The 22,938-nt window shown below is 43.2% G+C and overlaps 1 protein-coding gene across 5 annotated transcripts in view; it reads left to right on the top strand.

Moving 5' to 3' along the window:
- The window catches only part of ryr3 (ryanodine receptor 3), a 125,948-nt gene that overhangs the window by 74,527 nt on the left and 28,483 nt on the right, over positions 1–22,938 (top strand). For all 5 annotated transcript variants that reach the window (XM_028604543.1, XM_028604541.1, XM_028604542.1 and 2 more), the window contains 25 exons: positions 4,202–4,334; positions 5,723–5,826; positions 6,494–6,629; positions 6,754–6,937; positions 8,682–8,784; positions 8,905–9,025; positions 9,595–9,764; positions 11,500–11,720; positions 13,505–13,595; positions 13,899–14,039; positions 14,561–14,724; positions 14,955–15,033; positions 15,261–15,350; positions 17,289–17,432; positions 17,826–17,888; positions 18,018–18,093; positions 18,203–18,326; positions 18,593–18,708; positions 18,814–18,881; positions 18,982–19,103; positions 19,326–19,375; positions 19,465–19,525; positions 19,640–19,878; positions 20,647–20,728; positions 22,765–22,895. In XM_028604543.1, coding sequence (XP_028460344.1) covers positions 4,202–4,334; positions 5,723–5,826; positions 6,494–6,629; positions 6,754–6,937; positions 8,682–8,784; positions 8,905–9,025; positions 9,595–9,764; positions 11,500–11,720; positions 13,505–13,595; positions 13,899–14,039; positions 14,561–14,724; positions 14,955–15,033; positions 15,261–15,350; positions 17,289–17,432; positions 17,826–17,888; positions 18,018–18,093; positions 18,203–18,326; positions 18,593–18,708; positions 18,814–18,881; positions 18,982–19,103; positions 19,326–19,375; positions 19,465–19,525; positions 19,640–19,878; positions 20,647–20,728; positions 22,765–22,895 — 3,013 coding nt within the window. The remainder of the gene's footprint in view (positions 1–4,201; positions 4,335–5,722; positions 5,827–6,493; positions 6,630–6,753; positions 6,938–8,681; positions 8,785–8,904; positions 9,026–9,594; positions 9,765–11,499; positions 11,721–13,504; positions 13,596–13,898; positions 14,040–14,560; positions 14,725–14,954; positions 15,034–15,260; positions 15,351–17,288; positions 17,433–17,825; positions 17,889–18,017; positions 18,094–18,202; positions 18,327–18,592; positions 18,709–18,813; positions 18,882–18,981; positions 19,104–19,325; positions 19,376–19,464; positions 19,526–19,639; positions 19,879–20,646; positions 20,729–22,764; positions 22,896–22,938) is intronic.

Here is a 22,938-nt window from a genome sequence, read left to right as displayed (position 1 = left end):
TGCTGTTCATATATGCAGAGTGTAATTGCCTCTCCGTGAACCATCACCTTATCGTGGTGGAGAGGTTTGTGTGTCTCTGTGAACCTGAGGGCTGTGTTGTCTGGAGCTTTGTGCTCCTGGTAGGGTCTCCCAAGGCAAAGTGGTCTCAGGTGAGGGGCCAGACAAAGAATGGTTCAAAAACCCCAATGAAAAAGCTAAGCAGAGATGGAGTGACCCTGCCGGAGGAAGCCGGGGCCCCGTCTGGAGCCAGGCCCAGGCGGTGGGCTCGTCGGCGAAGCGCCTGGTGGCGGGTTTGCCACGGAGCCCGGCCGGGCACAGCCCGAACAAGCTACGTGGCAACTCCCTCTCCATCCCATGGGCCCACCACCTGTGGGAGGAACCGTTGGGGTCGGGTGCGATGCCACATGGGTGGCAGTGAAGGTCAGGGGCCTCGACGGACCAGACCCGGGCAGCAGACGCTGGCTCTGGGGACGTGGAACGTCACCTCTCTGTGGGGAAGGAGCCGAACTGGTGCGGGAGGTGGAGCGCTACCGGTTAGATCTGGTGGGGCTTACCTCTACGCACAGTCTTGGTTCTGGAACCATACTCCTGGATAGGGGTTGGACTCTTTTCTTCTCCGGAGTTGCCCAGGGTGTGAGGCGCCGGGCGGGTGTGGGGATACTCACAAGTCCCCGGCTGAGCGCCCGCTGTGTTGGAGTTTACCCCAGTGGGCGAGAGGGGTCGCCTCCCCACGCCTGCGGGTTGTGGGGGGAAAACTCTGACTGTTGTTTGTGCATATGCACCAAACAGGAGTTCGGAGTATTCGGCCTTCTTGAGACCTTGACTGGAGTCCTGCATGGGGCTCCAGTGGGGGACTCCATTGTTCTGCTGGGGGACTTCAACGCACACGGGGCAATGATGGAGACACCTGGAGAGGCGTGATTGGGAGGAACGGCCTCCCTGATCTAAACCAGAGTGGTTGTTTGTTGTTGGACTTCTGTGCTAGTCATGGATTGTCTATAACGAACACCATGTTCGAACATAGGGATGCTCATAAGTGTACCTGGTACCAGAGCACCCTAGGCCGAAGGTCAATGATCGATTTCATAATCGTTTCATCTGATCTGAGGCCGTATGTTTTGGACACTTTCGGGTGAAGAGAGGGGCAGAGCTGTCAACCGATCACCATCTGGTGGTGAGTTGGGTCAGAGGGTGGGGAAGACTCTGGACAGACCTGGTAAGCCCAAACGTGTAGTGCGGGTAAATTGGGAACGTCTGGAGGAGGCCCCTGTCCAACAGACTTTCAACTCACACCTCCGGGCGGAGCTTTTCGTGCATCCCTGTGGAGGCTGGGGGCATTGAACCCGAGTGGACAATGTTCAAAGTTTCCATTGCTGAAGCTGCAGCGAGGAGCTGTGGTCTTAGGGTCTTAGGTGCCTCAAGGGGCGGTAACCCACGAACACCGTGGTGGACAACGGTGGTCAGGGAAGCCGTCCGACTGAAGAAGGAGTCTTTCCGGGATATGTTATCCCGGAGGACTCGGAGGCAGTTGCAGGGTACCGAAGGGCCCGAAGGGCTGCAGCCTCTGCCGTGAAAGAGGCAAAGCAGCGGGTGTGGGAGAAGTTTGGAGAAGACATGGAGAAGGACTTTCGGTCGGCACCAAAGTGCTTCTGGAAAACTGTTCGCCACCTCAGGAGGGGGAAGGGGAACCATCCAAGCTGTGTACAGTAAGGATGGGACACTGTTGACCTCAACTGAGGAGGTAATAGGGCGGTGGAAGGAGCACTTTGCAGAACTCCTGAATCCGACTAATACGCCCTCTATGTTAGAGGCAGAGCTGGAGGATAATGGGGGATTGTCGCCGATTTCCCAGGCGGAAGTCACTGATGTAGTCAAACAACTACACAGTGGCAAAGCCCCGGGATTGATGAGATCCGTCCAGAAATGCTCAAGGCTCTGGGTGTGGAGGGGCTGTCCTGGTTGACACGCCTTTTCAACATTGCGTGGAAGTCTGGGACGGTGCCAAAGGAGTGGCAGACTGGGGTGGTGGTTCCCCTTTTTAAAAAGGGGACCAGAGGGTGTGTGCCAATTATAGGGGTATCACACTTCTCAGCCTCCCTGGTAAAGTCTACTCCAAGGTGCTGGAAAGGAGGGTTCGCCAATAGTCGAACCTCGGGTTGAGGAGGAACAATGCGGATTCCGTCCTGGTCGTGGAACAACGGACCAGCTCTTCACTCTCAAAGGATCCTGGAGGGAGCCTGGGAGTATGCCCAACCGGTCTACATGTGTTTTGTGGATTTGGAGAAGGCGTGACCCGGGTCCCCGGGAGATACTGTGGGAGGTGCTGCGGGAGTATGGGGTGAGGGGGTCTCTTCTCAGGGCCATCCAATCTCTGTACAACCAAAGCGAGAGCTGTGTCCGGGTTCTCGGTAGTAAGTCGGACTCTTTTCAGGTGAGGGTTGGCCTCCGCCAGGGCTGCGCTTTGTCACCAATCCTGTTTGTAGTATTTATGGACAGGATATCGAGGCGTAGTCGGGGTGGGGAGGGGTTGCAGTTTGGTGGGCTGGGGATCTCATCGCTGCTCTTTGCAGATGATGTGGTCCTGATGGCATCATCGGCCTGCGACCTTCAGCACTCACTGGATCGGTTCGCAACCGAGTGTGAAGCGGTTGGGATGAGGATCAGCACCTCTAAATCTGAGGCCATGGTTCTCAGCAGGAAACCGATGGAATGCCTTCTCCAGGTAGGGAATGAGTCCTTACCCCAAGTGAAGGAGTTCAAGTATCTTGGGGTTGTGTTCGCGAGTGAGGGACAATGGAGCGGGAGATTGGTCGGAGAATCGGCGCAGCGGGTGCGGTATTGCATTCAATCTATCGCACCACTGTGGACGAAAAGAGAGCTTAGCCAGAAGGCAAAGCTCTCGATCTACCGGGGTCAGTTTTCGTTCCTACCCTCACCTATGGTCATGAAGGCTGGGTCATGACCGAAAGAACGAGATCCAGGGTACAAGCGGCTGAAATGGGTTTCCTCAGGAGGGTGGCTGGCGTCTCCCTTAGAGATAGGGTGAGAAGCTCACTCATCCGTGAGGAGCTCGGAGTAGAGCCGCTGCTCCTTTGCGTCGAAAGGAGCCAGTTGAGGTGGTTCGGGCATCTGGTAAGGATGCCCCTGGGCGCCTCCCCCAGGGAGGTGTTCCAGGCACGTCCAGCTGGGAGGAGGCCTCGGGAAGACCCAGGACTAGGTGGAGGGATTATATCTCCAACCTGGCCTGGGAACGCCGGGATCCCCAGTCGGAGCTGGTTAATGTTGCTCGGGAAAGGGAAGTTTGGGGTCCCCTGCTGGAGCTGCTCCCCCCGCGACCCGACACCGGATAAGCGGACGAAGATGGATGGATGGATGGATGGATGGAATTTTCCTTCCACTGGTATCTACAGATTCTTCTGGAAATTTACTTTAATCTCCGGTGTGGACAAAAACTACTTTACTCTTACTACATATATGTGCCTCTTACACCGGGAACACAGCATGCGTGTCCGGCGTTTCCGCGTGCAGTGTGTTTCTGGCGTTACCCCTATTTTCCACCACGCGCGTCTGTGCTGCGTTCCGGAGGCGCCGCAGCACCCGTGAGCAATTGTGGCCTTTCAAGTCAATGCTTGATATTCCACCACCCGCGTCACGGCGTGTCCCAGAAGCGTGCGTGAAGTGGCTCTCCGCTCCGCTAAAGATACGTGCCAGGGCTATTTTTCACGGGAGCCACAGGGCATTCAGACAGCCTGGCTGGAAGATAAACAGTCAATTTACCAAAAATACACCCCTGAATTCATCTTGGATGTGGAAAAACATAATAGACACCACTGATCCTTATTATAAAGACAACGCTAGAAAAGAGAAGGCATGGACTTTAATTACAGGAATACTTGGAGTGGAAGGTAGATACTAGCTAAATAAACACGTGATTGTTATTTCAAGTACTTATAGAGACAATAAAATCTGTGAATCGGGCAGGCATGACGCTCCGCTTCTGAGACGCTCCCGGTGTGGCATGCCGCGTAACAGGACGGAACAAAACCGCGGCAATTCCGGGTTAGATGTACAGGAAACATGTCTTTCAATGCAAAATGGGTTACGAGTACTGTATAATGTTGACCATGTCAACCCCTTCTTTTTTGCTGAAAATGTTATTAATATTAATATTGATCTTTACTTTTGTTTTTTTTGCCCACAGGAGATCACCTTCCCCAAGATGGTGGCCAGCTGTTGTCGTTTCTTGTGCTACTTCTGTCGTATCAGCCGCCAGAACCAGAAAGCCATGTTTGACCACCTGAGCTACCTGCTGGAGAACAGCAGTGTCGGGCTGGGTAAGTACTGGTAGATTCATAAAATGTGACTTACAGCATTTTCTTCTATTTCTACTTCTATTATTAAAATATATCATTCTGAGAAAGGAAGACAATATGAAGGATGACCAGAAGGTATTAAAGAAAAGGATGCACGATTTTCAGAAGGGGAAGAAGATGGGTGGTGGTGAGAGAACTAATAAGAGTATTTACCACACTGTAGGAACTAAAACATTTTCCTTTTGCTGCTGCAAAAATTATGCAAAATGTTTACTGAAACCAATAGGTGCCACCTGCTAGAAAGAATTTTCAACTAATTGAAGTGCAGACACAAACGTATCGCCCACATTATGCCAGGGTATCAGTCAGAGAATGAAAGGGGCAGAGAAGGAGGCAGCAGATAGAGAAAGAAGAATGGCAGAGAGGGATGGGGGTTATTTAGTCATGCAGTGCAGGACTGATGAGTCACTGGGCTCCTGCTGCTGCTGTAAACTAAAGCTCCTGCCTGTGAAAGAGGAGAGGTTCTCATGATGTGGAGAGGACAGATGAATGCAAACACCGGTTTGCTATGCCTAACATGAAACATTTGATATTTTCTTACTCATAAATCACAAACGTCAATGTAAAGGTGCTGGGAGACGTGCCTTGTGTTTTCTGTTTCTTTGAGACTTTGCCTGCATTAAGAACATATTTATAATTACAAACCAATAACTGGTATATGTTTTGTCTTGCTTGCCTGTGCACAATTAACAGAGTTGGTGCTCAATGGTAATATAACAATGTATGTATTTCTGTGACTATTGGGCTACTAAACAATTTACAATATTAATGTTTATTCTAATAGATAGGAGACACACATGTTTATTAAAAGTGACAGAGTTAATCTATGAAATATTTGTAAGGGTTTGTGAAAATGTGCGTTATGTTTGCAACTCGTATTGAGTGTCAAATATTGCTGAAGAAGTATAGTGTAGCATTGAAGTGATAAAGCATTTTCAGTTCATAGCCATGTAAAGTGCTTTTAGTAATAATGTGTTGTATGTGAATCTGCTGGATTTGCAAGAGTTGGGAATAAGATATTTATTGTTAAAGGCAAACTAAATATTAAGTGTTTGAATATTTATTTATATGTTTTTCAAAAATCAGTCTGTCATTTCTTAGGATCCTGTTCCACTACCTGCTACTGGACTGCAAGAGAGAAAATAGAGAATATAACAATAACACATGTAGATAGACTGCCCCCTGTCGTTTAGTTTTCTTTGCTGTTAACTGTGTGTGTGTGTGTGTGTGTGTGTGTGTGTGTGTGTGTGTGTGTGTGTGTGTGTGTGTGTGTGTGTGTGTGTGTGTGTGTGTGTGTGTGTGTGTGTGTGTGTGTGTGTGTGTGTGTGTGTGTGTGTGTGTGTGTGTAGCCTCTGAAGCAATGCGGGGCTCCACTCCACTGGATGTTGCAGCATCTTCAGTGATGGACAACAACGGCCTGGCTTTGGCCCTGGAGGAGCCTGATTTGGAGAAGGTTTGTTTTTTCATCACACAAACATGTTTGACTGCAACTGAATGACTGAGGCTGAAATGTATTGAACCATTTTTATTAAGTGCCCCTAGTGGTTTCAGGCTGATTAGATTACCAGCCAGGGTTTCTTATTTTCTTTGTTATAGCAAATTAATCGGCCATATAATAGACTTACTTTAGTGTTAAATACTGCAGGCACTGTAAAATTGTGAATTTGAATCAAATTAAATGTAACGTGCTGAGATGAAAAAAACTATTTACATTTAGTTTTATATAGTGCACTGAAACAACCTTTTAGTCTTAAAGCACATGTACTGGGAGAGTAGGATGATATTAGTCTTGATGGTAATATATCTTTTTAAATGAAGAAATGTTGATCAGTATTTTCTGTGATATTAGCAGATTTCTTTGCATTATTAATAGCTGCGAGGATTTCTTAATACATCTCCTGCTGACCATTGGTGAGAGTGAGTCAAACAGAAAGTAAACCTCATGCCACCCACGTTTTCTCAGTGAAAAATGAAGTACGATTTTGTGCCATTTGAATAAGCTTGCTCAGCAAATGCTTTCAAGCTGTCACTGTTACTGACACTGACAGTCAAAATGACAGTGTGCTATTATGTTGTAATACCCAGGAGTGAAATTGAATTGTGCATGTTTGTGTGTGTAGGTGGTTACATACCTGGCAGGCTGTGGTCTTCAGAGTTGTGCCATGCTGGTTGCTAAGGGTTACCCCGACCTCGGCTGGAACCCTATAGAGGGAGAGCGCTACCTGTCCTTCCTGAGGTTCGTCGTCTTCTGCAATGGTATGTCAACTCTCATACTGAGCACATGACATAAATACAGTAGACTCTGACCTGTCCTTTTGGGGATAACTTAAATCATAACCTATACATGACTGTCCATTGTCCTGCTGTATTTGTAAACCAGGTGAGAGTGTGGAAGAAAATGCCAACGTGGTGGTGAAGCTGCTGATCAGGCGTCCAGAGTGTTTCGGCCCCGCCCTGAGGGGAGAGGGGGGTCAGGGTCTGCTGGCTGCGATGGAGGAGGCCATTAAGATCTCTAATGATCCTGCCCTGGACCTGCCCAGTACCCCCGCTGTGGTCACTACTGGGTAGGGGTCCACACCAGTTTCTTACATCCTTTTATTCTAGTCAGGGTTGGAAAGCCTGTGAATCAGCATTTAGATCATCATAAAAATCCAGAATGTCTCTGAAGTAATCATTTGTGATGAAGTCTCCCATTATCTTTTTGGTGATAAATTATATTAAAATGTACCAGTGTGTTTCTGATCTTAGCTAAACCAGCATTGTTAGACTGTTAATAGTGCTAGTGCTATATCAGTTTGAATTTGATATATATTTCATTCACATGACTGGGAATAGATCAAAGTTAACGTCTTTGTGTAAGCCTGCACAAAGGAACTGGAAAGAAAAGGAGTCTATTACACTCAGTTTGAATGAGGAGTTGTATCATCTGATTGAATTGCTTTACTAAAAGGTCTTCCTCCGAAACAGGAAATTCATCATCATAGACTTTAATTATTTATCCACTGTGCAACTTACCTTTTATTGAAACAGAACCGCTGGAAGTCCTGCATTCACATGTTTACTTAAAGTGAAAGAGAGGCATTATAAGCACAATGTACTTATATGTACTTAACGTCTGTTCAAAGTGGAGATTTCAACTCTAATATAAAGCTGAATAGTTCAATGAATAATAATGCATCATATTTTAATTGTGAATTTTGTGAGAAAAATCTGAATCTGAAATGTAACCAGTAACATTTTTGTCAAATAAATGTAGAACAATGTTTTTCTCTAAAGAAGAAGTACACAGTAAGTCAGGAGTATACGGGAGAGTGGCATATTAAGTCGGGTTCTGGAGAAAGCTGCAAGCAGCAATAAAGGTTTTGAACGGGCTGTGCACAAGTACATTTAAAAATAATTTTAAATAACAATAATTTTTCAGATATTGTATTTTTTTTTAAAGCAAACATCAAAACACATCTTTGCATTCTCACTCATACATGAGTATGCATATGTGATTACTTTAAAAACTTAAATTACTAAATACTTAACTGAAAAGCCTATTGTCAATGTGCACCGGAGGTTTCAAGTTTCCACATCACACTTGTGTAAGTTGCATATTGGACCGTGATTGGCTCCCAAACTATCTGTGATAACTCAAAATCATGCTTGTACTGTCGGCACGGCATTAACTGAGATTTAAGGTGATCCCAGAGAAGCTACAGCAGTTGAATGTGATTTTTGTTTTTGGTTATTAAGTGATATATACTGTAAGTAAGTGATTATTTTAACTTTCAAAATACAATACCATTTTTTATAAAGTTCCTGAAAAACAACAGAAACTGCTGAATTAATAGTATTCTTTCATGGTTTCAGTAAGTCTTGAATAACCAAATCTGAGACATTCTAAAACAACTTTTACATAAAGACATCATACAGAGATACTTGTCTGCTTAGAGGTTTAAGAGAAACAAATGTAGCAGCCTTGACATTGATGGGAGCTGTAAGTAAAGCTGTGTAGTAGTTGTTGCTCACATTAGTATGCAAGGGCTGTTACACACTTGCTGCATTTTAATGGGTACGGTTATTATTGCATGAAGTGAGGAGAGGGATTGGGAGGCTGGTCAAAATCAATATGTGTAACACAGTGGCCTGGAAGGAGATCATGTATTGTGCCAAAACATTGTTATAAATGCTCACACAATTGCTCATCTATTGCTCTTCTGGTCTCAAACTACCTTGTAGAATGTATGGGTTTTCTTAGTACTAGGGAGGTTCGCAGTATCCCAAAATATGTTGTCACAGTGACAGAGTGTTTGTGTGTTTCAGGTCTGGTGAGGAAGAAGGCGAAATTATTCACATGGGCAACGCCATCATGTCCTTCTACTCAGCTCTTATTGACCTGCTGGGCCGCTGCGCTCCTGAGATGCATGTGAGGAGCTTTTTCTTCATGCACAGACCTTCTTTCATGTTATTAATATATATTAATATCCTCTATATATCCCCTGAATGAAATAGGGAGTTGAATATTTCCTATTTGTGTCTATTACAGCTTATCAATGCGGGTAAAGGTGAGGCGCTGCGTATCAGAGCAATCTTGCGCTCTCTGGTTCCCACGACAGACCTGGTGGGAATCATCAGCATCCCCCTCAAAATGCCTGTGCTTAATAAAGGTATGTTGGTCGTGGTGGCTTTTGTTTTCATTTTTTTTTTTGCTACATGAAGTCATGTAATCAGATGTTGAAAGTTGAATAGCAACAGAAAAAAAATAGTTAACTAATAGTTAGCTAATGGCAGCTAAAAGTGACAGAAAAGCTGATGCAAAAAATGTATTCAAGGTTGAAACTAGTCTCACTCTTATAAACTAGTCTCACTTTGATTTAAACCAAATATACAAACACAAGCCACAGTATATCAGATTCTAATTTTGCTAGATGAAGGAAACTTAAATAAATTCATATCTCTGCACTTTGAAAATCATCTCCACTTCATTCAGGTGTAAATAGCTATTAATTTTTTCTCTCTGTGGTTCTACTGTGGAGGAAAATTGCCAGCAGCAATCACACCGTTTTGCTTTTTTAATAACTTTCCATAGCTTATCATGCCCAGAATTACTTTTACTATAAATACACCCGTGATGCTACACTGTTTATCTTTTGAACAAATTAAATAGATATAATAAATACAATGTTTACAAATGGCACCTAGAACCTTTCTCCCCTAAAATGTGTTGAAACTTCAGATGGCACAGTGACAGAACCCGACATGTCAGCCAGTTTCTGTCCGGACCACAAGGCCCCCATGGTGCTCTTCCTGGAACGAGTGTACGGTATCGAGGACCAGAGCTTCCTGCTCCATATGTTGGAGGTCGGCTTCCTGCCTGACCTCCAAGCCTCTGCGTCTCTGGACACGGTGAGTGAGAGAAAACCCAAATAACTTTCAACACATGTCCCCCTCACCTTTCTTTTTTTTTTTTTTTTATTTTATTTAATTTTATTTTAATTTCAACTCACTAGCTACCAAAACATTTTTATTTATTTTTTTAGATAATTTTTTGGGGCATTTTAGCCCTTTATTATGCAGGACAGCTGAAGATGTGAAAGGGGAGAGAGAGAGGGAATGACATGCTGCAAAGGGCCGCATGTCAGAGTTGAACCTGCACAAAGTAAAAGTTCTCGCTTCTAGCAGGTGTTAATATTAAATATGTCTTCTCTATCTCTGTTCCAATTACATTTCTAACTTGAATGGTCTTTTTGTCATCTCGTAATAATACCAGTACTCACAGTTCTGTATACAATCTAAACTACAATCATAGCAAACACACACACACACACACACACACATACACGCGTCTCTTTCTATCAGAGAGGATCGCTTTGTGACCGGCGCGGAGAAATACACTACCGGTCAAAAGTTTGGGGTCACTTAGAAATTTCCAATATATTAGAGGGGGTATACCAGCTGAGATCAGTTGCATTGTTTTTTATCCAGGGCAGCAGTTTTCAGATTACATGATGTGCTTATATAATTGCAAAAGGGTTCTCCAATATTTTCTCAGTTAGCCTTTAGCTTTTAAAATGATATCAGATTAGTAAACAGAAGTTGCCTTTGGAACATTGGATGAATGGTTGCTGATAATGGGCAATATAGATATTGCATTAAAGACCAGAGTCGAGAACCCTTTTGCAATTATGTAAGCACATAATGTAATCTGAAAACTGCTGCCCTGATTTAAAAAAACAATGCAACTGATCTCAGCTGGTATTCTGTCTGTAATGAAGTGGAATGGATATTTCTAAGTGACCCCAAACTTTTGACTGGTAGTGTACGCGTCCAACATGAATGGCCAGGTACGCAATTAGGCACATATCTACGCTTCGCGGGCTATACACGTCGCAAGCAGACTTGTTTTATTCCAGCATTACCTTATCTGATTAACAAGCTAGTGGATTTCCATTTTGTTTGTATTGTGCATGAGCACATGGGCAGCACGATTCACATCCTTCTGTTGGTTTCATGGTTTGATTAACAAATGGTGCCTGCAACGAGCCAAGAATCATGGCAAGGGGGCAACAAAGGTAGTGAAGTAGAATACTGCAAGCTAGCAAACATGGATGTAAACAACATTTTAATTCATGCAAATTGCACTGCTTTGTGAATGTTTTTATGAGGAAGAAAATGCATTCAACAAGTTTGTTAAACCTCGAGGAGTGTTTTGGTAAGAAACACTGAATCTAAACCCTAACTTCACAGGACACGTTTAGGATGTCCAAGACTCGTGTTAACACTTTCTGTATTTGACAGGCAGACCATCACTTATACAAACTAATCTTAAAACAAAAGCTAGCAATCAAAGAGGTTATCTGTGAAGAAGTCAAATTTAGATTGAAAAATATACAGAAATCTCTATTCAGTCAATGCCCTTTTCAAACCTCAGTGATTGATTAAAATGATTCCCAACTGCGACGCCAAGGGAAATAAAGTCTTTTAAATTCCACTTTCCCTTTACTACCGTAGAACCACATAATGTTTCTTTTAGCTATTACCAGGAGCCTGTATTCACTCCAACTTTATATTAATCTTCACATGTGGAGATATGTTTACTGTTTCTCTCCATCCTTCAACGTACTTGCTCTCTGTTCCACAGGAAGTGTTGAGTACCACTGAAACGGCGTTGGCCATGAACAGGTACATCGGCTCGGCCCTGCTGCCTCTGCTCACCCGCTGTGCCGCTCTCTTTAGCAGCACAGAGCACTACGCACAGCTGGTTGACTCAACGCTGCAGACTATCTACCGGCTATCCAAAGGACGCTCACTCACCAAAGCCCAAAGGGATGCCATTGAGGAGTGTCTGCTGGCTATCTGCAAGTAAGGCCTGTCAAGCTTTGTTCAGACTCAGCTGAGACAAAAGAGTAAAGGGGAGCTGGAGATTTACAGAGGCTGCACCATGTTATCTTTTAAACTAGGCTACTGTCAAATGGCTGTAGCCTCGTGAGACCGTCCTGATCTGGCGAGCTCCAGTTTTCCACTCGCAGATCAGTCTGGCATCTTGAGGCAGAGAAAATTTGGAGCCGTTAGCCAAACGACCGGGCCAATCAGCGTTGGTTTTGAGGTGGGTTAGGTGGTGATAGACAGATGGTTTATCCAATCAGCTAACCAGTATTATCAGCCAGCGGTAGCCCTAATTCTGTTAGCCGCTCGCTAATGCTTTTTTTCTCTTGGATCCTTCTTTTGGAATATGGTCCGGGAACCTGAAATGGTGACTTTTATTCCTAAATTCTTGTTACACAAACGGCAAATATCCTTTACCGACATGTTGCTTGCATGCTGAGCTTACGAGCTATGCTTTGCCTGCAGCAGAAGGGGCGGGCTTGTGGTTGTATTTTCATACGCTTCGTGGATCTGATTGGTTGATTTGGCCCGTCTATCACCAACATAGGTGATAGACAGATGGTTCATCCAATCAAATAACCCGTATTCCGCCCCTTCCCAAAAGTTCTCCAACGGAAAGTTCCCAGATGGATATGCCGAGCAAATGCGAAGCAATCCATCTGGCGGAGTCAGGTTAAAATGGCTGTGCAACACATATCAAACTGTAGACAAGCTGTAGGACAAACTGCAGGATTACAATGACATTCAGTATACTAGATTAAGGGCAGTATTACTTCAGGGGTAACTTTATCAAGCTTTTGTGCACTTTTAGGCTCAAATAATCTGATACGATATTTTTGGCTTTGTTATTTTAAGCGTCAAGGTCTTTCCTTTCTGCTGCTGTCAGACTTTACAATCAGCACTGCTCCCAGGAGACCACATGGACAAAACACACAAACACACTTGGACTGATAAACCGTGCAAAAATAATGTGCTTGTGCAATACTTTAAATACATTTGACTATTTTTTCTCTTTACTTATATTTATTTATTTATTGTGTGTTTATCTTTAGAGTGTCTTGTACTACTTTCCCTATCCCTTGCTGCTGCAACAGTGTGAATTTCCCCATTGTGGGATTAATAAAGGATTTTGAATCTTGAATATAAACATTGAAAGAAGGCAAACAGTAGGAATTCATACTATTTGTTATTTAATGTATGTTTATTTGGCTAATAAATTAGGCCTGCATTGTTTTTCTGTTATGGCACATCGACTTGTAAGATTGATTTAGCAACAAAGAGTTCTTCTGCCATACTATTTGAGTGATTTTAACTTTTATCTGGGCCAAATTTAGCATCAGCAACATAATACTTTATTATAAACCTATTTGGTATTTCAGAATGATCACACTGATAATTAAAGATTTTACCCACATAATGTTGGCAGCCATTTTGGAGTTTGACCTCAATTGACCCTGTTTTATACATACATTACCACCATACTGGTCTGCCACATAGTTACTGTATGGTCACATTACAGAATGTTTTTATCTTCATTCAGTTGATATGAGTACATATTTCTGTTCAGGTGCTCAGCTTGGTTTAATTGCACGTAAGAGAATTATATCAGATAAGTGTGGTGTGCGAGTGTGTATATATACTGTATTATACTGAATCTGCAGTTGTTGTAGTTACTGTGTCAAACTTATAATATCTAGGGAGTCTCTACTCACTGCTTCTGTATGTTTATGTTTAAATAATGTAATCCTGGTATTTTACAGGCACCTGCGTCCCTCCATGATGCAACAGCTGCTCAGGCGGTTGGTGTTCGACGTTCCCATGCTCACTGAATACTGCCGGATACCTCTCGGGGTGAGACACTGGGCAGAGTTTCTTGTCACTAGTGTGCTTGATTCTTTAGTTGAAAGAGTTATGGGATAATTGTTGTTTTTCACAACCAATTTATCCTCCTCACTTGCTGTGTGTTAAACACCCAGACATAGGATCTTTTCCTCCCCCAACCATTTCGTAAATGTCTGAATGCAGTAATACATCTAATACAGTATAATGTTGATTTTGTGCTATGAAACCGTTAACGCTCTGGTCATTGATGTGCAAGGATATTTTATCAACGTGAACTCAAACGTTTTGTGTTCTTGTATCTCCGATCTCTAGCTTCTGACCAGCCACTATGAGCGGAACTGGAAGTACTACTGCCTGCCTTCTGGTATGGGCAGCTTTGGCATAGCCTCTGAGGAGGAGCTCCTCCTAACCAAGAAACTCTTCTGGGGAATCTTTGACTCCCTTTCCCAGAAGGTACACCCAGAAACCCTGTTGTATCAAATCTTCATTAAGATAAGCCGAGAGTATGTGCACGGACTTGGACATTATTTATGATTTTGGAAAACTGTATTTTCTTAATATATTCGTCCTCTTGCTCATTTTCAGGTATCAGGAGGCAGGGCAATATTTTCCTTAAATCCCTCTCTCTTGCATAAGAAAATCTTTAGTATTCTATTGGTGTTTGCTCTCAGAAAGCTTTCCTCTTTCTGCTGGTTTTTTATATTCTGTTTTCCGAAAAACTTGTTTTTGACATCCGAGTGAGGCTCTCGTGAGAAACGTTCTTTGTAGTCAGAGGTAGTGAAGAGAAAGCTCAATGAAGTGCTTGTGAGCAATGCAGCTGAGGCAAAGTCAAAACAGTTGAATCATTTATCAGTCTGTGACAAGCCATCCCTTGGTTGACACTTTTCCAGCTCTTTCTCTGATCAGTCTGCACAGTCTACATCTAATAGCTAAGCAGACATTTCCTCATTCTGCTGTATCTGTCTCTTCTGTAGAAGTATGATGCTGACCTTTTCAAAATGGCCATGTCGTGCCTGTGTGCCATCGCTGGAGCCTTGCCTCCGGACTTTGTGGATGCAAGTCTTGGAGCAACACTGGAGAAACAGGCATCAGTGGATGCACAGGGCAACTTTGATCCGAAACCTGTCAACACTGCCAAGTGAGTGGTCTAAAAAAAAGGAATTTACTTATTTTTTTCCTAGAGTCAAAGATGAAAATGCACAATGTTGAAATTTTTCTAATATATCTTAAACTGATTTTGCCAGTTTAAAAACGGTAATTAAAGTCAAATCTGTGTGTTTTTCGTGGAGTGTTTGTCTGCAAAACAAAACAAAGTAAAAGTGACTTTGAAATAACAATACATATTTAAACATTATCTCCACTCTCTAGCATCTCCCTTCCTGAAAAACTTGAGTACATTGCCAACAAATATGCAGAGCATTCCCATGACAAGTGGTCCTCAGAGAAGGTTAGTCCCTGTCCATGTGGTTTCCTCATTTCTGTTTTTGACATTTTGTTATGCCATCTCTCATATAAAATACCTAACTTTATTACATTTTGATTGTACTCTACGTTGTCTGGTACAGTAGCATGCCTGGACAGCAAGCACTCACAATATATTAGTGTTTCTACTACTGAGTTTATATAGCTAGAATGCAGTATAATACATGGGACTACAATGAACTCTTGTTGCAGGTGTCAGCAGGCTGGAAACATGGAGACAGCTTTGATGAGCAGGCCAAAACCCATCCACTGCTGAAGCCTTACAAAGCGCTGAGTGAGAAGGTACATGCACACTGGCAGTCTTGTATAAAGTACTCGAAAGCAATACTTGAGTAAAAGTACAAGTATCTTACCAGAAAATGACTTTGGTAGAAGTTAAAGTCTCCTTTTAGAATATTACTTGAGTAAAAGTCTTAAAGTATCTGATATTAACAGTACTTAGGTATCCATAGCAATTTTCTGATATTAAATGTACTTAAATATTAGAAGTAAAAGTAAAAAAAAAAACTTTGATTATGAACTTTATGGCCAAAGGTGTGTAACGTTATCTTTATCACCACTGTCGTCGGGGTGGTCATCGTCTGTTACCATGGCGGCAGAGCCTGCACCAGGTGCTTCCATGACATTATCAGTCATTATGCTTCCTCCTCTTCTTCTTTAGTTTTTGCCTGTTTGTTTTTGTTTTGTTTTTTGCCGCATGGCCACAAACAGGCATTAGGTCACCGACTGGAATAGTGCGTGCATTATCTTGGCAATTTAGGAGCAATGATTCGCCAAACTTCCTTTTTTTAGTGTAATAAAATACGAGTAACTAAGATGCTTAGGGGAAATGTAGCGGAGTAAAAGTATACATTTTATTTTGGAAATGTAGTGGAGTAAAAGTAAAAGTTTCCAGGAATATAAATAACGAAGTAAAGTACAGATACGTAAAAATTCTACTTAAGTACAGCAGTGAAGTAATTGTACTTTGTTACATTACAACACTGCACACTGGTACATACACAGATGCTGCTAGGGGAGTAGTAAGCCATCTCTTAACTGCTGATAGTGTATCAAACACAAGTTCCTTTTTTATGAAATAAATCTTAGCTTCACCAGCTTTTAGAGGTAGATGAGTTTTAGTTGTAAAAAGGAAACCCTCTCAGTCAGTGGCAAAGTTGGTTTAAAGTGGAGATGCACCGATTACAACTTTCTAGGCCGATTCTGATTTCCGATTTTCTTTGAGTTAGGCAAGCTACTGATTTTAGCCAATTCCGCTTTAATTTTTTCTAACCACTTTACAGCACACACAAATATTTTCTATCTTTTCTTTATTAACATCTTGCGCAGAACATAGACATTTTTTTGAGCAGATAAAGGATCACCATAAAATAGAACTATATAAATTACTCCTGGTGTGGGAAATTCACACACATCTAAAGTGCAATGTTAGAACCATTTCCTTCTTTTCACATCCAATATCCAACTAAAAAAGTTAGATTTTGGTTTTTGGTGTCGTCCCTCCACACCCTACTTTCTCCTTGCAGGTGTTGCATATTGCAAACTTGTTATCTTCTGCACACACGCTGAAGAATTTCCAAACAGCTGACATGTTGCAGGTTAATTCACGAGGTTCCCTACATGTGCGAGAATAGCGCGTACACGCAATTCACACCGCGAGCGGGTATGCACGAAACACGGCGGAAAAGTTGAGAGAAAGGAAAGAGACTCACTGTGCTGTCGTGTCCGTGTGTGCGTGCGTCCTTGAGAACTGTAACTCGTGTAACTTATGTTGTCAGTTAATTGTAGCATTGACCGGCATGAAATCAGCATATGTCACGCTGACCTGCCGGTCGCCGGTCATGGCCGCCGAGCACGTGAAAATCGGCCAATTCCGGTCACCGACTGGTCTATCAGTGCATCTCTAGTTTAAAGACAACAAAAAATGGTGTTTGTATCAAGGGCAAGAGCCAGTGTTGTAATTTTTAAAGAGCACAAAATAAAGTTGGCCAACTTGAAAACATGACTTGTAAGCATGAGAGAGAATAGAGAATATCACAATAACACATGTAGATAGACTGCCCCCTGTTGTTTAGTACAGAACAAATGTAAAGTTTTCTTTGCTGTTAACACTGTGTGTGTGTGTGTGTGTGTGTGTGTGTGTGTGTGTGTGTGTGTGTGTGTGTGTGTGTGTGTGTGTGTGTGTGGGTGTGTGGGTGTGTGTGCACGTGTAATATGTAGGAGAGAGAAACATACCGCTGGCCAGTGAGGGAGTCATTGAAGAGCATGCTGGCTATGGGCTGGAACATTGAGAGGACCAAGGAAGGAGATGCCATGTTACAACAACAAGAGAGCGAAAAACAGCGAAAGATCTCTGAGTCTCAGGTAACATCCTGGTGTATAATCCACTCATAATGTTAACAATAATGTTGTCACAAATGTTTCCTTTGTGATACTTATTTACTATCTCCCTTACGGACTGATACATTCACATGATTCTCCTTTATTAAGGTTGTATTTATCCTTTGTGCTAAATAGCCTCAGCTTTTGCTGTTTTTAATTAACATAGATAGTACTTCTTGTACACCAGGAGCATTCTTTCCAGGAAAGAGCTACCAACATGTTAAGAACTGCAAATGTAAAAGCTTTGAGTCAGATCAATCGAATCACAGCTGCATTGATTTAAAGAGAATTATTGTGGAATAATTCTAATGCATTTATTGTTTTTAATAACCAAATCTGGTTTTGTGCTTGCATTGTCTTATTCTGACGTTGTAGATCAATGAATTCAGTCCTGCTCCGATGGACTTGCACAATGTCAATTTGTCTCGTGAGTTACAGGTTGGTTTTTGTTCAACTTTTTATAATCGTTGTTGTCATTATAAGAATATGATGAGTTATTGTCGTAATAATTTGGCACATATGGCTTAATCTCAACACAAAACCAAGACATTTTTGTTGTATCTGCAGGGCATGGTGGAGGTGGTTGCAGAAAACTACCACACCATCTGGGCCAAGAAGAAGAAAACTGAACTCGTTAGCAAAGGTATGTAAATGTACCGTTTAAAAATACACTTGAGCTGCGGTAATGCTACCACTAGTAATTTGTGTGAAATACATTTGAAATGATTTTTGAATTTGATTTGACTTGTCAGGAGGAGGGACCCACCCACTGTTGGTACCCTATGACACCCTGACAGCCAAAGAGAAGTACAGAGACAGAGAGAAGGCCCAGGAGCTCTTCAAGTTTCTGCAGATCAGTGGCTATGCCGTCATAAGGTTAACCTCCTCTCACTCCAATGTATCCTTTATTGAAGAAATAAGCAAAAATAATAGACATACTGTAATGTCAAAGCAGTTCAAAAAGTTGACTGTATTGTATACTTCAAAACTTAAGCGTTAGTTGTATATTTTTCTAATCACAATATTTCCCTAAGTTTTAAGCAATTACTTAGCATTGACAGCATATTGACAAACCTTGCTTTCATTAATGTGATGGAAAAAAAAGCTGAACATAAGTTATTGGTGATTCTTTCATCTGACAGAGGTCTGAAGGACATAGAGCAGGAATCATCATCCATGGAGAAGCGTTTTGCCTACAAGTTTCTCAAAAGGCTGCTGAAATACGTGGACTCGGCCCAGGAGTTCATCGCTCATCTTGGTGAGTGTGCGGCATTTTAAACACAGGGGCGCTTAGAGGTGCTTTACGATAATTCGGAACTCTCAAAAATGCTGACCTTGCCACTCAACATCATTGTAAATCCAGAGGCTATGGCCACCAGTGGGAAGACGGACAAATCTCCTCATGACCAGGAAATCAAGTTCTTTGCCAAGGTCTGGAACACTTTTTGCGACCACGGATAAGCTGTTGAATATACTTTTAAGAAGGCTTTTATTGAAGTTTTAGTCTCATGGCAACATTTCTTCTCTCCAGGTGTTGCTTCCTCTGACAGATCAAACTTTAAAGAACCACTGTCTCTACTTCCTGTCCACGCCCAGCAAGAACCTGAGCAGCTGTGGCTGCGCCTCTAACAAAGAGAAGGAGATGGTCACTAGGTACTGTATGGAAGCAATACATATTCTGTTTAATCAGTGTTTCTATTTTTTTTTTTCCATGGAAGTCCTCCCTTTTGTCTCAATGAGTGCAGGATTTTTGTCTTTCATATTTCCATCAGACCTTTTCTTATTTTCTTGCTTACTTTGCGTTTTTCAGCTCTTCTTTGTTCTCTCTGAAGCCTTTTTTTTCAATTATCTGCTCTTACCGTCTTTCTTTTCCAGCCTGTTCTGTAAGCTGGCAGCTCTTGTCAGACACAGGATTTCTCTCTTTGGTAAGGTTGGCATTGTATCTGTCTGTATGCCCATGTGCCTCTTTGCTTTTAATCGTCTTCTACATCTACAGTGAATGTCTCTCTCACAGGAAGTGACTCTGCAATGATGGTGAGCTGTCTGCACATCCTTACTCACTCACTTGACACCAGGTAAGCACACATTGTTGTCTGTATACTGTATGCACAGTGATCCATCAAGTAGACAATTACCAACTAGTCTTGTGGATGCACACTAGCCCTTGTATTTCCTCCCCTCTCTCTCAGAACGGTGATGAAGTCTGGCTCAGAGCTGGTCAAAGCCGGGTTTCGGAATTTCTTTGAGAACGCGGCAGAGGACCTGGATAAGCTGCTGGAGATGCTAAAACTGGGGAAGTTTATGCAGTCCCGTGCCCAGATGAAGAGCGTCACCCAGAGCATCAACTATGTGACTGTGGCGCTGCTGCCCATCCTCACTGCCCTGTTTGAGCACATCACGACATATGGGTTTGGAGTGGACCTGCTGTGTGAGTTTGTGTTATCACACCCACTATTTTCAGTTTTTTAAAACTTTATTTGTGTTTTTTTTTTAATTTAAAACAAACAAACAAACATGAATATAACATTTAAAAACCACAACATAAATAGATACAATAAAGTAACTGAACAGACTTGGTCACCTGTGACAATACACAAGTTCATGTTGTTTAGTTGTATTCACAGTTTACTAATATCCAACCCTGTCCAAACTGCTCCAAATTCCAAACCCTAAGTTCATAGGGTACCCAGGAAACCAAGTGTAAAGTAGATTTGGAAGAACAGTTCATGAGAGATTTCAGAGACAACGGACACACACATCCAGAGATTACCCTATTTATAGTTAGATACATTTGCATATACATATTAATAAGGCCAGTGCCTCCAAAAATAAGTTTTCTTCTCTCCTCCTCTCATGTACAGTATACACTGATAAATAAAGTCACGCCATGGTCACACTATATAGTTTCCTAGAGGAAAATAAAAAATTAATAAAATGAAATGCAATAAAACAAAAGAGATGGGGTGTTGAAGAAAGGACTACAAGTATATTATAGTCCCCAACTGGACTTTAAAAGAGACAATTGTTCTTGTATAAACACCGTCTTTACCTGCCTATTATGCATACAGATTCTACATTTACACAATAGAAACATTTTAAGTTAGAATAATTCCCTTTATGTTTTTGTCATCTTTTAAGTAATGTAAGTTTATAAAAAAAAAAAGAAATGCTTGATGAATATTTTTGTTTGTTTCAGTGGATGATGTGCAGCTGTCCTGTTACCGAATCTTGAATTGTTTGTACTCTCTGGGAACTGGAAAGAACATCTTTGTGGAGAGGTACAGTAGGAGGCCAAACTTTTGTTAAACCATGCATGCAGCAGGATGTAAAATAGCTTTTGGTTCTACACATGAACAGTACTGTATATCTAATCATACAGTTTAAGACTCCTTGGTAATGATGGGTCCTTGCTCTGATTTCTGTCATCTTGAGAATAGGTATCAAGGAACTGTGAAATAGCAATTTATAAACTAACTGAGTGGCTGGCAGTCGTGAAGTCTGCGTCAGGGAGCCTGGCTGGGAAGGTTGGGTGTTGTTATGTCCAACTTGTAAAACCTTGCAAATGTCAGGGGCGAGGACCAGCTAGCCGCCTCACAAATCTCTTGAATAGAGATCCCTTTGAACAGGGCCCACGAGGTCGCAAGACTCTGCTATAGTGGGCCCTCAGCCCAGCAGGCGCTAGAAGGCCAGAGCTGCAGTACGCTGCTGCAATGCCGTCCGCTGTCCACTGTGAGAGCCCCCATGGGGCTTCGCTCAGGACACAAACAACTGCTCTAAAGGCCCTAGTTCTCTCTACCTAAAGTCTTTTGCAGCAGTGCTGGAAAGTCGACGGACAAGTGTGAATGCCCTTCCTCCCCCGTCATCCTGGTGGCAGCCAACACCATTTGTTCAGGAGGACGGGGGTCATGCCAGCCTCACCACCATAAGACCAGACACTGGGCAGCTGGGCAGAGCACAGGACTGGAAGCAGCTGGCAGACTTGGACAGGAAACTCTGCTCCCATCTGAGATCGCAGCTACCAACCTGCGACCAGACCTTGTTCTGTGGTCAGCCTCGCTCAAGCTCAAAGCGCCTCTAAATCTGATCCACTACCCCCGGATGTAACCTCCATTCTCCGCAGAATGGGCACCCCCTGGACAGGAGATCCACACCCAAATTTGGAACTCTGGGGACGTGTGTCGATCTCACCCAGAGGAGATGAACATCGCTCCACAGTATCAGTTTGTGTGCTAGTGTGTGCAACGAGGTCCCGGTCGGAGAGGCTAGCCTGCCGGGCTAGCCTACGACGGAGGCTTTTCACTGTGAAACTGGCGCAGTGAGTGCGCGAGCCGGGGTTGTCAATCGCGCTTGGAGCATGTTCCAGCCCTAGACAAATGGAGCAGACCTGGTGCATGTCCTTGCTCGAAATCTTATTACCGTAGGTGCAAAGAAGAGCCAGGCGTCTTCCTGCGGGAGGTAGCTTTGCAGCCGTATCCATTAGCTTGCCCCAAGGATGGAGACGAAACAGCCGGAGATGGTAATCCAGCTAAGGCTAGCTAGAACGAGCTGATGAGGGCGGTGAGGTAACCACGCTGCAGCAGAGTGAGCTTGCTTGGAGTAGCTAAACCAACTTGTGCTAGCTAGAATAAATATTCCACTGTTTGGAGATAGACCTGAGTATATGCAGCTAACGTTACCTATGGTGAAGGCAGTTGCTGTGGTATCCTCTGCTAATAGCGCCCGGTGACGGAGGGGTTCGCTCTGGTCTGCAGACATTTAAGCTAGTTAGCCTAATAGATACTGAAAAAACAAGAGCTTGGCTCCTGAAGCAAGAAGAGGGGATTGAATGACAGGTGTCGCCGCGTCAGCCGTATATAAGGCAGGGGCACTGACGCAGACGTCACGACTGCCAGCCACTCAGGGCTGGCGTAATGGAACAAGTGCCTCTGTGAACATGCGGAGGGGTGTATCCCATAGTGGGAAATCGAAACGAATGCTATGAAAGAGAACTGTAGTTTCTCACCTTGAGCTGTAAAATAACCAGTAAAAAGTTGATCACAACCGTACCATAGCAGTTTGGTCTAAATGAATCCTGATGCCATGTGGTGTTCTGGGAAGGTTCTCTGTACTGATAGCCCATTGGTAAAGATTGAGTGTTAAAGTTTGTCCTAACAATGACCCCAAAATGTTTGGTCACCACCACTAACATTATGCACCTGGGGTCACAGTACTCATTTGAAACAGTGTGTTTGAAGACTTTAAGACATGTAACAATTTATTTTTGGTGTGCTTTTCTTTAAAATTAGACTTTATTAATGTACATGTTGATCTGCAGGCATCTTCCAGCGCTGGGGGAGACCCTGGCAATCCTGGTGGGAGCCATGCCTGTGGCGTTCCTGGAGCCCCAATTAAACGCCCACAACCCGCTGTCTGTCTTTAACACCAAGACCCCCCGAGAGAGAGCCAGTGAGTGTCCACTCGATCCTAATTTTTAATCATTAGCCCATTC

The sequence above is a fragment of the Perca flavescens genome, chromosome 18, assembly GCF_004354835.1.
Source record: "Perca flavescens isolate YP-PL-M2 chromosome 18, PFLA_1.0, whole genome shotgun sequence".
Taxonomy (NCBI): domain Eukaryota; kingdom Metazoa; phylum Chordata; class Actinopteri; order Perciformes; family Percidae; genus Perca; species Perca flavescens.
The sequence above is the reverse complement of the archived record's forward strand: the minus strand, read 5'-3'. Positions and strand labels throughout refer to the sequence as shown.